General features: G+C 38.9%; 1 protein-coding gene across 1 annotated transcript; it reads right to left on the reverse strand.

Annotated features, from left to right (window-relative positions):
• Positions 1–791: 791 nt before the first annotated feature.
• LOC146474851 (dual specificity protein kinase shkA-like) lies at positions 792–12161 on the reverse strand. The gene is made up of 7 exons (XM_085116602.1): positions 11654–12161; positions 10467–10546; positions 10171–10279; positions 9016–9116; positions 3141–3196; positions 2632–2794; positions 792–1340 (listed from the first exon to the last, which is right to left on the reverse strand). The coding sequence occupies exons 1-7, from the start codon at positions 12039–12041 to the stop codon at positions 1257–1259; spliced, it is 981 nt and encodes a 326-aa protein (XP_084972728.1). The 5' UTR covers positions 12042–12161; the 3' UTR covers positions 792–1256.
• Between the last annotated feature and the right edge of the window lie 1800 nt (positions 12162–13961).

Below are 13961 nucleotides of genomic sequence, written 5' to 3' on the forward strand. Positions count from 1 at the left end.
TTCACCCGTGGTGGGGTTTGGGCACACATGGCGCGTAATGACAATTTAATGTAAACCTGTCGGCACAATCCACCAGGCCAAGAGAGGAGCATGGGATTCTCATTTTCAATTTAAATTGAATTCAGTGACACTAAAACTGATGCAGCGTAATATAAATTGGGTTTTACTGTTCTTTCAGAGTTTTACTGAGACGCAACGAGAGCTCATGACTCTCCCTCTCACCTACCTTCAGCCCCTAACCTTCCGCGTACGATCACATCAAGAATTTTTCCATCGGTAATATACGTTCTTCACATTTTCTCAAGTGAAAAAAGCTTCAAATATGATCCAGGTCACAAGATGCCGCTACTCAATACCTCCATGCAAAGCCACGAAACGTACTATAATCATTTATAATACAAAAAACACACTATTCAATATCAGGCCCTACAAGGGTTTAGTATAAAACAAAAAAATTGGGAGTTTCAGTGGCACATCCACAGAGTCACTCTGTCCACTGTTTCCAAGTCGAAGTGGTATTTGGAAATGTTGGTTTTGATGAATGGAGGAAAACCGGACAACCCGGAGAAAAACCTTCGGAACAGGGACGAGAAGCAACAACCAACACAACTCACATGCATATGGCGTCAACTCAAGGATCGAACCCGGGCCAAATTGGTGGGAGCTGGTGCAGTCACCAATGCGCCATCCTTGTTCCCCTACCAACATGCACCCCTCCCTGCCAGCCCTGCTTATACCAGCGGAGTATGAAACACACTCAGGTACTTGTGATTATGACTGCACTCACCCCACTCAGTTAATTATTTTAATTCCACACTGCTTGTACATGTGATAGTTTTATAACGTTCTATATTCTTATGTTCTATATCTATTTATTTGCTATTTTTTTCTGTTTTTTTTTTTTTTAACTTGTATTTTTAATTAGCTTATAGCTTTTATAGTCCAGATAGTCAAGACTTTCTTTCATGCAATGTGCTATTATTTCGGTATTACTGTATTATAATACATCTGGAAATTGTACATAACTACCGCCTATCCTATTTACAACCTGCGGTATGCGGACGTTTGCTATTATTGAATGTATCTAAAATAATCTAGTCTGGATCACAAAGAAAGATCCATTGTGAATGACTTCTCTCGGGATTTTCCGTTTAAAACTTAAAAACTAGTTAGAATTCTATAGCCTGTCGTGTTGACTCGAGTTCCATGAACTCCTCTTTTCAATAAAAAGTCTAGAAATCTGTCATCCATGGTTCCTATAGTCGCAATTCCGTCACCAAAGAAGGGAGGCTGTAGAAAATACGATCAGCAAATTCAACATGCCCCGTGTTCCTGTGGACCTATAACAAATAGGAAAACCCACTTGTGAAACACCTCACACCTTTAAAAAACTGGTATGACTTTATGACCTAGCACTGCGATACCGGTACATGCTCTACCAACTGAGCTAGCATGCCAGCTAGAGTTGGTCAACTGTGACTTCGAAGCATATGAAATAATCATATATACGCATGTAAACTCTGGAATACTTATATCTTGCAACCGAGCCGGGATATCCTCTCTTGTATCTTGTCAATCAAAGACAAAAGCCAGATCAATGACTTAGCTCTTAAGCCGTTTCAAAGAAGAACTTTAACAAACGGTCAGATAAGAGTGAAAAAAAGTTTAGAAATATAAACTTCCTTACACAAAACTGGTGTCCATGGTTGCGTACAGTGGACAAACGGATTAGGTAATAGACAAAAAAATCTATTTAAAAAAAAAACAATGCATTGGTGCGAGCGAGAGCAACTTTTATCGACTTACTTCGCCAAAAAATGACAAACGTGCACCAGCTTAAGTGCGTGCAGTAATATTTTCAGTTTATCATAAATTTGACTGTAAATCAAGAACTTAAACTCGTGTAATTAAGAAAGCAATGATTCCAGTTTACAGCACAGCTACAGTCTTTCCAAGTTTTTTAAATATGTCCAAGATTTTTTTAAGGCAAGAAGACATTGAATTTGCAAGCAAACACTGCACTTTGCAGCCTACTTTAGAAATGGGACCATGACTATGAAAACTTTTGAACTCAGAGCTTTACTCAAGCTAGTCCTTAGGTGTTCTCTTCCTTTTATGGACGAGCGTAACGTACTATGGGTAAATTTTAATCTCGTACCCAGATCTCCTACGGACATTCCCGAACCCACGACTGAGATCGGGGTACGAGATTAGGTAAATTTCCCAACAGGCTAGTATCCCGGCGTTCCCGCTTAACTTGCGGCCGTGGTTGCATATCGTGGCCAAATTGACTCGGAAAGAGATAAAGAAAAGTGGCAAAAATGCCTTGTCAATACGGGTTGAGGGAGGTCCTAGCCACAGAAGATATCACAGTTGTGACCCACTTTGAAAGTATGGCAAAAGTTCAAAAAAATTGATAGCCTACAAATAGTAACATTCTGCTCTGTAGCCGTGAAAAGTAGTGGCCCTTAGGCCAGGAAAAGGGCCGAGTCAAAACATAAAATTTAAAAAAAATTATTCTTATGTAAGATTATTTTGTTTATAGAAAAGAAGAGGTCCAGGAACCCTGGTCCTTTCTTAGATCTCCACTAAAACTTGGCCGAAGATAATAATTGCCCACCAATCACTTACCAGGATGTTAAACTCAGCAACAGCGTCAGTTCTACAAGATTTCTTTGACAAAACAAACCCAGGTGCTACCATGGAAGCATTGAATCTAACCAGGAATGTCCCGGCCTTCTCATTTCGTAGCCTCTCTTTGGCTTCCTCCTTTGTTATGTATCCAGCAAACCAACTGCATGAAAAAAAAAAAAGAAAAACGAAAAGCGAAAAGGTAAGCACATGATCCACACTCGCAATGTTCAGCTGTAGTTTCTCTTCTGAGTATTTTTCACCGTGTAGTACAACCTAACAATGCCGATGTGGGCATTTCGTTAAAAATACACTCGCGCAGGCAACGTGTGTAGAAACGCCGCAGTCTTGCCTACGGAGAAGTCTCAAACGCTCACAGTTTTCCAGTTTTAAAAATTCTTCCCAACCAGCATTATATATGAAATCTGACTGGTACGAACATCACAGTTTGCAGGGCTTTAAATTAAGACGTTATGCAATTTCAATGTCATTACTGCGTGTACATTTACCTCGACCTTTTACAATCAGAACCAGCAGCAAATGAGTGTTCCATTAGATCAATCATCTGAAAAAGAGTGAAGATACTGTATCACTGTTCAAATAGTGAAAAGAGGATCAATAGACATGAAAAATGTTTTTTTAAGAAAATCATTTTCGACTCCGTCAGTGTAGGGCAAGGAGCAACTGAGTCAAGCAGATTGACCACACGAGCTGTCCACTAATTTAAATGCAACTGCAATCTTGCTTTTCATCTTTCCCCAGTTGTTCAAAGAGTGGAATACTTTAACCAGCGGATAACACGCCATCCAGTGGAGAAGAATGTACTTCAGTATTGAGGGGGGGATGTTTTTGTCCGGATTTTCGCGGGGGATTCTCATTAATACGCGGGGACATAAATTAACACCGATGACGTCACCGCCTATTGTCTTGATTACTCATTATAGGATGACGTCATATTTTAGTTTAGTCTTACCAACAGGTTATGAACTGGTTTGACAGGTTGATCAATGATGTCATGCTCTATTTTTAACTTATGGCAGTCATGGTCGGTATTACCGGTTTGACAGGTTTTTGAAGTTATTTTTGGATACATGACATCATATAGTATAGCATACATACTTTATTGTATAGCTCCCCTTGGGGGGTTTTTCTGTCATACATGAAAATAAAAATAATAATAACAATAATGAAAACTATTTACATTTGGATGATAATATAGAGAGAAAGAAAAAAATACGATAATAAAAAAAACGATGAATTAAAAAATTCTTAAAAAGTTTTTTTTTAAAAAAAAAAAACGCTACGCTTTCCCGTGTTTCTGATATGCTTCAATAAATGATTGTAGATTTTTTTTGCTCCACCGAAGGTGAAAGGTGCCCTTTGGCCTTTCGGAAGCCTACACTTGCGCAGTATGAAGTCATTATTTTGCCTGGCGTTCCTTTGGTGAATTTTTGAAGGGTGTTGAAGTCATTCTCGAAGATAACCGGGAGTTAGGTTGTTCATTCATTTGTATACAGTAGTCTATTTTCATTGTCCGTAAGCGTATGAAAAAGCGATTACTGCCAAGCACATTATTCACGAATTGTGAGTTTCAGTAATAATCATACATTTTCAGTGATTCTATTTTGGATGAATTTGATCGAGATTATGTGATTTTGTTGGTTATAACAGATGAAATCAGACATCAGACATCAGACGCGTGTTTCGATTCACGCACCGTTACTTAAGCTATTATGTTAATTAAGTTGAGCTTTGTCGGGGATTAAACAGTAAAAACAGTCTTTTGTTGTCTTTTGTTTACCAGATTGCTCCGAATAAGAATATTATTACGGTTGATCGATTCCTGGCTGCTTAAATTAATTTGCATGTTATGTTTGGCGCGCACTGGAAAAATAAAACACTCTCAGAATTTACTGAAAATTCTTTATTTAAATCGTTCAACAATTCAAGTACAAAGCAAAGTTCTTATGACGGCGTTAATCATCTTTATCCTCGTCATCGCTAGGGGGATAGAATGTCATTTTTGATGTCCTTTCATCCTTGTGTGTGATTGCGCCACAATTATAACATCGACGGAGAGATTCCTTGGCGTGCTTTCGTTCAAGAGGAATCTTGTGATCACATATAGGGCAAACTTTACAGTTATCTTCCCAAAAGCACTTAGGACATTTCATGACTACGGTATCATATCCATGTGAACTGTTGCAGTGTCGGCACGGATCATGAACTTTTGCCTGAGCTATCGTTGAATTTTCAACTGAGTCACTACTATTCTCGGCCTCTTCTTCTTCCCAATCACTTTCCAGGCCGCTGTTATGAGACTCTTCAGGTTGGCTATTTTCAGAACTGCTTTCCTCCTCTTCACTGCTGTCCGACAAGTTTTCATCATTAGCCTCATTACCTGATTCGTCCTCTTTATCCTGGTATCCTCTTTCTTTTTCTAACAAATCGCTTAGAAGTTTTTTATTTTTGATCAGTCGCTTATTCACTCCGAGCTCTGCTAGTCCATCTAGGAAAGTATTGAGCGCACGGGGTTTGGCGACATCTTCGTTATGAGGGAGTAACACATACTCGACCGGCTCTGAGATGTTTGTTACTGGTATTGCGCGCTGGTTTCGGAGTAACAGTCCACTAGGTGTCCAGAACAAGATATTTTTAGAAGCAGCCATACTATGCAATAGTTCAGAAGCGTGCTTTCTGGAAACGGCGTTGGAAAGGTTGTTCAAGACATCTTTTATTCTTGGTTCTTCATTCTCGCTTTCATCATCAGAACTTTCGCTTTCTTCATGTTCACTCTCGTGTTCTTCTTCAACCAAATCTATCTTTCTCTTCATATTGATCAGCACTCGTTAAAAGAGAGACACAAATGACCAAATTTCAGAATCCACGGTCTCTTTTATAACATAAGATACCACAAGCTACTAATTGCAGGGGTCATTTATTCTTGTATAAACCCACTGCCCTCTTGCACAAGGATGCGTTTCTTTGTCTTGTAAGGAACATTTCGCTGAGCAAGATTTAGAAGAGCATCCTTATGCGAACGCAATATGGCCCTAACTTCTTCAGACACTGGTATGTTTTCTGTAAGTACGTTATAAATAACTTGCAATAACGCATGCAACTGTTGTGGAGTAGCTGTTCTCAAGAGAAACTGACGCTGCTTGGAAGGGCAATCAGAAAGGAGCTGAAGGAAACCTCGGTTGTTCTTTACAACGCGAGACATGATCATGGAATGAGTTTAAGAAAGTAAGTTCCCCCTTTTATTGTGTAGGGTGTGGGAGAAGCAATAGACTTGAGGAGAAGGAAAACACTAGAAATAAGGAGGAGGAAAAACAATAGAAGGAGGAAGGAAGAGGAGGAGAAGGAGGAGGAGGAGGAGGAGGAAGAGGAGGAGGAGGAGGAGGAAGAGGAGGAGAAGGAGGAGGGAAAACAATAGGGGTTAATTCTATATAAATGTGACACATTCGATGTCTTTTTCAGTTCACGTTAAGTCTTCACTGAGTTGACATGAGTTGGTTCTGTTCTTTCTGCGAAAAATCCTTTAGTAGAAAAGATAACATGCAAAGACATATGTTTAATAAGCACAATGAGTCGCCGAGTTTCACATCATTCAGAGCTATGCCGTTTTCTCCAGAAAAATGTCAGCGGTTTCGCTTCCAGCATCCTTTTACTTCCATGATTGCCGGGATGACGGGGTCTGGAAAAACGGCCTGGGTTCGATCTCTATTGCAACAAGCTTCAGAGACAATTCACCCTCCCCCGGAGAGGATCGTTTGGTGTTATTCACAATGGCAGCCTGCGTACACAGAAATGCTAGTCCCCATGCCACATATTGAATTCGTCAAGGGCATTCCTAAGGCTTTGGAGCAGGATTCCTATTTTAATGTAAACACACGGAATTTGATCGTGTTTGATGATCAGATGATTGACGCCAGTAAAGACAAGCGAATTGTGAACCTCTTTACTCGTGGTTCTCATCATCGTAATCTCAGTGTGATTTATATCGTACAGAATCTATTCCATCAGGGAAAAGGTAGCCGCAGCATAAGCCTTAACAGTCACTACTTAGTCCTTTTCAAGAACCCCCGGGATAAACTTCAAGTGCTGACCCTGGCGAAGCAAATGTATCCCGGCCAAACGGATTTCTTTTTAAATCAGTACGAAGAGGCTGTGAAAAGACCTTTTGGTTATCTGTTGATTGATCTGAAAACCACTACCCAAGACAACTGTAGATTGCGAACGAACGTTCTACCTAGCGAAGAACGATTTGATAACGTAGCGGTACCGGACAATATCTCGCAGGAACTACTACAGTACCTCAAACAACAGAACGTAATGACTCCCCCAGTAGTTCCAGTAATGAAGAAATTACAAGATTCAATGGATGGTCTTCTCTCACGATCAGACCTTGGAGATGACGAAAGAGCAAAGCATTACATGCAGCTGCAAAACAAGTATTTGACGTTTAAACAACAGTTGAATTCCAGACTCAAAGAATCAAATCTACCCTACTCTGAAGAACAGAGACAAATTTCTAGCAATCTAATGCCAGATCAAGAACCAGTGACTGTACAGGCGGCCGCTGTCCAAACGCCCATGGTTATACAGGCGACCGCTACCCAAGAACCAATCGCAACACAAGCGACGCCCGCGGAAGCGTCACTTCCCTCGTCCATCTTAACACCCCCTCCCGCAGTACCCTCACCTACACAGAAAAGAAAAAAACCACCTCGAATTCGGTTTAAAAACTACCTGGATGACGATGATCGTCCCTCAAGAAGATCCCGGCGAACTCACAGAAATCATCCATATAAGGCTTCTCAAGAGGATGAATTTTAATTAAATTGTGGCGCAATCACACACATGGATGAAAGGACATCAAAAATGACATTCTATCCCCCTAGCGATGACGAGGATAAAGATGATTAACGCCGTCATAAGAACTTTGCTTTGTACTTGAATTGTTGAACGATTTAAATAAAGAATTTTCAGTAAATTCTGAGAGTGTTTTATTTTTCCAGTGCGCGCCAAACATAACATGCAAATTAATTTAAGCAGCCAGGAATCGATCAACCGTAATAATATTCTTATTCGGAGCAATCTGGTAAACAAAAGACAACAAAAGACTGTTTTTACTGTTTAATCCCCGACAAAGCTCAACTTAATTAACATAATAGCTTAAGTAACGGTGCGTGAATCGAAACACGCGTCTGATGTCTGATGTCTGATTTCATCTGTTATAACCAACAAAATCACATAATCTCGATCAAATTCATCCAAAATAGAATCACTGAAAATGTATGATTATTACTGAAACTCACAATTCGTGAATAATGTGCTTGGCAGTAATCGCTTTTTCATACGCTTACGGACAATGAAAATAGACTACTGTATACAAATGAATGAACAACCTAACTCCCGGTTATCTTCGAGAATGACTTCAACACCCTTCAAAAATTCACCAAAGGAACGCCAGGCAAAATAATGACTTCATACTGCGCAAGTGTAGGCTTCCGAAAGGCCAAAGGGCACCTTTCACCTTCGGTGGAGCAAAAAAAATCTACAATCATTTATTGAAGCATATCAGAAACACGGGAAAGCGTAGCGTTTTTTTTTTTTAAAAAAAAACTTTTTAAGAATTTTTTAATTCATCGTTTTTTTTATTATCGTATTTTTTTCTTTCTCTCTATATTATCATCCAAATGTAAATAGTTTTCATTATTGTTATTATTATTTTTATTTTCATGTATGACAGAAAAACCCCCCAAGGGGAGCTATACAATAAAGTATGTATGCTATACTATATGATGTCATGTATCCAAAAATAACTTCAAAAACCTGTCAAACCGGTAATACCGACCATGACTGCCATAAGTTAAAAATAGAGCATGACATCATTGATCAACCTGTCAAACCAGTTCATAACCTGTTGGTAAGACTAAACTAAAATATGACGTCATCCTATAATGAGTAATCAAGACAATAGGCGGTGACGTCATCGGTGTTAATTTATGCCCCCGCGTATTAATGAGAATCCCCCGCGAAAATCCGGACAAAAACATCCCCCCCTCACTACTTACTTCAACTAAGTAACAATTATTCCGCGCTGTGAAAAAAAAGAATCTCACAGCTTTGCAACTTCTTGAATAAAATAGTGCCTATAACAAAAAGGGTATAAAAATGTTGGCTCAAGTGCTCACTTCCAATGTTTTGTAGCTCTAATAGTTCATCTGTGAAACAATCGTTGCGCTTGTGAAAACTGTAGAGTTATGCTGGACAATCAGCTATATCACAACATTTAGCTTGCAGAACATTTTTCACTGGTATTATGCTTCAACAACTTGCTCAAACAACTGCGGTGAGCAGTCTAAGATACATTCATACCTTCCTCAGACAGCTGTCTTGAGATCCTTTGATAAAAGGTCCAAACCACCTTGTCATTCTGATGAAATTACGAAGGGAGACATTTTGCGATGTCTTTTGGTCTAAAAATGAGGAAACAAACATTTGAAGGTTGAACCTTGTTAAAATCAAAATTAAAAGTAAATTATTTTATGATTTAATTAGCTTTTGATTAAAAGAAGACCACGAACAGCTCTGTTAACTGCTTCATTTTCTTCACCATGTCTAAACAAAATAGAAGATAGATAGAGACAGACATACAGACGAAGAGATAGGTAGGTATATATGTAGGTAGGTAGGCAGGTAGGTAGGTAGCTGCTTAAGGTAGATAAGCGCCGGGCTAGGTACGTACTAGGCAGATGGGACTGAGATAGTAAGGTAACTATTAAGGATATGTAGGTTTGGCAAGTTGTTTTGTAAGTAGCTAGGTAGGTAGGCAGTAGGTAGGTACTGAAGTACATAGAAAAATAGGTAGATAAGTAGGTTGGCAGGTCTGGTAGGTAGGTTAGAGGTCGGTAGGAGGTGGGTAGGTAGGAAGGAAGATAGGAAGACAGATATGGCTGGTAGGTCGGGTTGTTTGCTTGGTAGGTAGGTTGGTAGGTGGTGGATATGTTGATAGGTATGTAGGTAGGTAGATTATGTAGGTGATAGGTATGCAGGTAGGTAGATTATGTAGGTGGTAGAAAATAGTTAGGTAGGTAGGTAGGTAGGTACATGTAGGTAGGTGGGTGGGTGGGTAGGTAGGTAGGTACGTAGGTGGGTGGGTAGGTAGGTAGATAAGTATGTAGGTTGGTGGGTGGGCGGGTGGGTAGGAAGGTAGGTAGGTAGGTAGGTAGGTGGGTGGGTGGGTAGGTAGATAAGTATGTAGGTTGGTGGGTGGGTGGGTGGGTAGGTAGGTAGGTAGGTAGGTAGGTAGGTAGGTAGGTAGGTAGGTAGGTAGGTAGGTAGGCAGGCAGATAGGTAGATAATTGTAGACATTCCTGTATTTTATCACTCCCATTCTTAATTGGGTTTATTTTAAGACGAAGCCTGAAGATTTCTTTTTAGCCATCCCGAATTCTCTTCCGCTCCGTGGTTTAAAATGCTCTTTCCACAAAAAACAGTAGATCATCTAAGCCGCAAAACTGAAACTCTTACCATGGTTAACTCTAAGGACATATGCAAGGAATTTCATGAATCGTAATCCTCCTCTCCTCACATCATGAGGAAATTTTCTGTTGATGGCATCCTCGAAATTTGTCCAAGTCTAAAGAAAAAAACAACCATCCTTTTATTTCTGTCAAGCAATTATGAATGCCATGAATAGAGCGTTCTAGAAGCTAACATACAGCCAATATGGCTTCTCCTGACATTGCACCCGAAAAAGGATTATATAGGAATACAGGGTAAAAAAAAGAGTTAACCGGCACAAAGTAATCATTTTTATGATGTACCTTTTCTTTTAGATCACCCTTGATTGATGACCAGAACTTCATTGATGGATCATAAATGTCTTGCCAATCATGCGCCTCTTCTGTAGGGAGATAAAGGAAACAAGGAATTACGTCAGAAGAATGTATGGTTTGGTCAGCGCCGTTGTCCACTGAATCACCGACACGCTCAGTCACGACTGTTGAAGCGGTCAACTTCTTTCCTTCCCCCTTTCCTCTTTAATGTTGCCATCTTGATTTTCAGTAAGCCGGACTGAAAGATAAAAGACATTGCGGTAGGTGGGGATGGGGGGGGGAGGGTACGAGCTATACAGACGAGACCGTGATATATCCGTAAGGTGTCAATCAAGTTTTACAAATTGTGACTGAGCGTGGTGATTCCACAATGTTCGGATGGGATGCTCTGATCCACCATAGCAGTAACTCGGATAATCTATCAGAATTCTAGGATATCTCTCATAAAACATAGAAAGAGGTGAACTTAAGTTATTTTTCTAGGAGCTGATGAGCGTTAATTCCTGGAAATAATCACAGAATGTATTGACACACCACAGCCCGATAGCCTCGTTCCCAAGCGCCAACGCGTTTCATGGAACAGCAAGAAAACAGGAGATCTCACGACATCATGCGCACCTTAAACGCGGTCGAACGCAAAAAATAATAATAATGATAATAATAAGAAATGTTCGTTAAGAGCTCCAAGATGATGGTATTTGTGACTTTACTTAACCATTTTACGATTTATACTATAAAAGTTTCATAAACCATTAGAGGTGAATAGGTTTTAAGGATGTCACATATTCAAACGGAACTGCAAAGACACAGCGCTCCACATCATGATTTCAAAGAAATAAATCGTAGTGAAACTGTTTTAAGTTAATCGTAAAATGTTTTAGGAAACCGACAAGTTACTCACTACAAACTAACAAGCTTTGAGTTCTCAAAGTAAAGTATTATCTTAAACATAGTTCTTATTATTACGGTGCGACTCAAGGGCACGATATAGAGGGCACATGTCATGCACTGGCATATGGTGGAACGGTTTCTACAACAAGGAAATAACAGAATTGGCAATATTGTTATTCAATGATATGCAAATACTTCCCGAACCTGCATTTGGTAATTTAGCCAAAAATTTTGCACTACTCGCTATTTTCATTTGATAGCACTAAAGTAAAATAACAACTTACTTGCTACAAACTCAACAAAAGTATGATTTCCCCAATTAGGAACTCCATTCACTCCCAAACATCCAAAACATTCTGGTTTGTTTTCTAGGCATTCTTTCCTTAAGCCCAATGTAAGCAGTTCAAGCTCTCGTCGGGAAATAAAATCGTCGACTTCTGTGGCCAACTTAACGCATTTTACATTCGCCAGCAGTTCTCGCAGAAACGACAGATTGTCGACTCCTATCAACTCACGCCTTTCCAACGCCTTGAAAAGTTTCAAAGGCGAACTAATCTCTTCCAACTCTCCTTCCTTGATGTCATCTGAACAGAGAAATTTAAGCTTTTCTAGATTTTTCTCCGTGATATTGTCAGATATTCGAAGAAGAAGTGTCCTGTAGTTGGAGCCCATGAGCCAGTCGTTACTTGTGTCAGATTGTCAGTTCATTGTTTATAGAACAGCTCACAATTCGATTGCATGATTACCCTAGTTTACAACGTTTCATCGCATCCAAGTAACTGTTGAGTTTATATTACCAGCTGTACATGTATATTGGCTAGAAGGTAAGTATGTAGATTAGGGTATTTCCCTTCATCTCCTTGTGATCGCTTATAGATTTACATAGTCATAATGCTAGGTCCATTTTCCGGAAACACGTAATTAAATTAAAGACGTGAAGTGTAAACGTTACGGAGCAAGCCATAAAAGGCGAGTGCTGTGCTGCTGAGTTTATTGTACTTTGCAAAAAAGAAAAGTAAAGTTAAGACTTACTGACGTCTTCAGGAACGGATAAGTCGTCATTGCCATTTTACATATATCTCAAATCTCAAATTAGAGAATTTTTTTCACTAAGTAATTTACCATTTCGTTTTGTTGTAATTCCGATTTCGTTTCGTTTCATTTCGCAAGTGTAGTGCATGACTCGCTGTTGGACATGTTTATCCTATGGTTTGACTAAGGCAGTACCTCCCTGGAGCGATTTCGAGTTGTTAGTAATATCATACTCAGTCTTCATGCTTCATACAATTTTGTTCTTTTCGGATCATTTAAAGAAGTAGAATTTTAAATTAGTAACTAATTGTTGTAGTTTTTTTGGAAGCATTAATTATGCCATATAATTTTATCTTGTTGATTAATTATTTATTGAGACTTGATTACTTGATGTATCAATTCTCTTTTTTGGGAAGTTTTATCTTTGTAAAATAAAACAAATTCTGGTATCTATTTTTATTTAGCATAGTTATTAATTTAGAGGGCCACAGGGTTATTATAATAATAACTATGCGGCCCTCTAAACTAATAACAATCCTTAGCTAGTGCTATGTACTATATGGTGTAAACCTGTATTAATAAAGGACAATAACAGACACTAGGGTAATAAAGATTAAGTTACATTGAGATAAGAAAATATATAATAATAATAATAATAATAATAATAATAATAATAATAATAATTAAGTGGCGAAGAAACTATAAAGCTAGTGCATGATTCGGCCTCCCAATTAAGCTACGTTACCTATAGATATCATACCTATATTAGTTACACTATGGCGGCAATTCGTTAATAAAACAAAAGCTAAAAACATGTTACTCATAGTTTTAATAACTTCATTCTTAAGGGCTTTCTTAAAGGAGTATATTTAGTTTGCATTGATGATTTCGCTGTCAAGAGAGTTAAAATGTAGGTCACTGGAAAAACAGAAATTTTTTCAACATTTGCTCGACAATAGGGTAGGTGTAAAGCATGAGAGTTTCTAGGTTGTAGTTGCGAAATTGCTAGTTTTGCAGAAATTTGTTACTAAATTTTAATGATAAGGATGAAGCCTTGTAAGAATACATAAATTAGCCTAATTTTAGCTGATGGATGTTGTTGAATGTAATATACTTAGTCCTTTAAAGATGGGATCTATATGAGCATCAAAGTTTGAGTTGAACTTTTCATAATTTGTACGGCACGTTGTTGCAACGTGACGAGACGGCGGAGTTGGTTTTGTACGGTCGAAGCCCAAACTATGTATCGTGGTCGATTAGATGTAACGAGAAAAGTTCTTCCAATCTGTTTCTTTCTGCTATCTAGAGTTTTGTCTCTTGTTGACTTTCTTTCATTCCACTGATATTTTCTTTTATATTTGACTTCGAAACTCGTGTAGGTATCCTAAGTGGAAATCAATTAACTATATATGGCTTCGGCTTAATTTTTATCTCGTGGTTGCTTGACAACGGACACCGCTAGGAAAGAGTGTAATTTGGCCATTGTAATGAGTTTCCAGTGCTCAGGACGTTTCGAGTGTTAGCCCTTCGTAAGAGTGAATCGCTACTCAAATCTCTTTA

This window comes from Pavona decussata, unplaced genomic scaffold, assembly GCF_977016875.1.
Source record: "Pavona decussata unplaced genomic scaffold, jaPavDecu1.1 SCAFFOLD_87, whole genome shotgun sequence".
Lineage (NCBI taxonomy): Eukaryota > Metazoa > Cnidaria > Anthozoa > Scleractinia > Agariciidae > Pavona > Pavona decussata.

Excerpts from the sequence above, each read along its gene's own strand:
- LOC146474851 (XM_085116602.1), bottom strand. The coding sequence starts at position 12,041 with ATGGGCTCCAACTACAGGACACTTCTTCTTCGAATATCTGACAATATC. Across the intron at positions 3,197-9,015 it reads AAGACAGCTGTCTGAGGAAG|ATGATTGATCTAATGGAACA; the intron begins GTATGAATGTAT and ends ACTCTTTTTCAG. Across the intron at positions 1,341-2,631 it reads TTGCTGAGTTTAACATCCTG|GTCCACAGGAACACGGGGCA; the intron begins GTAAGTGATTGG and ends TATTTGTTATAG.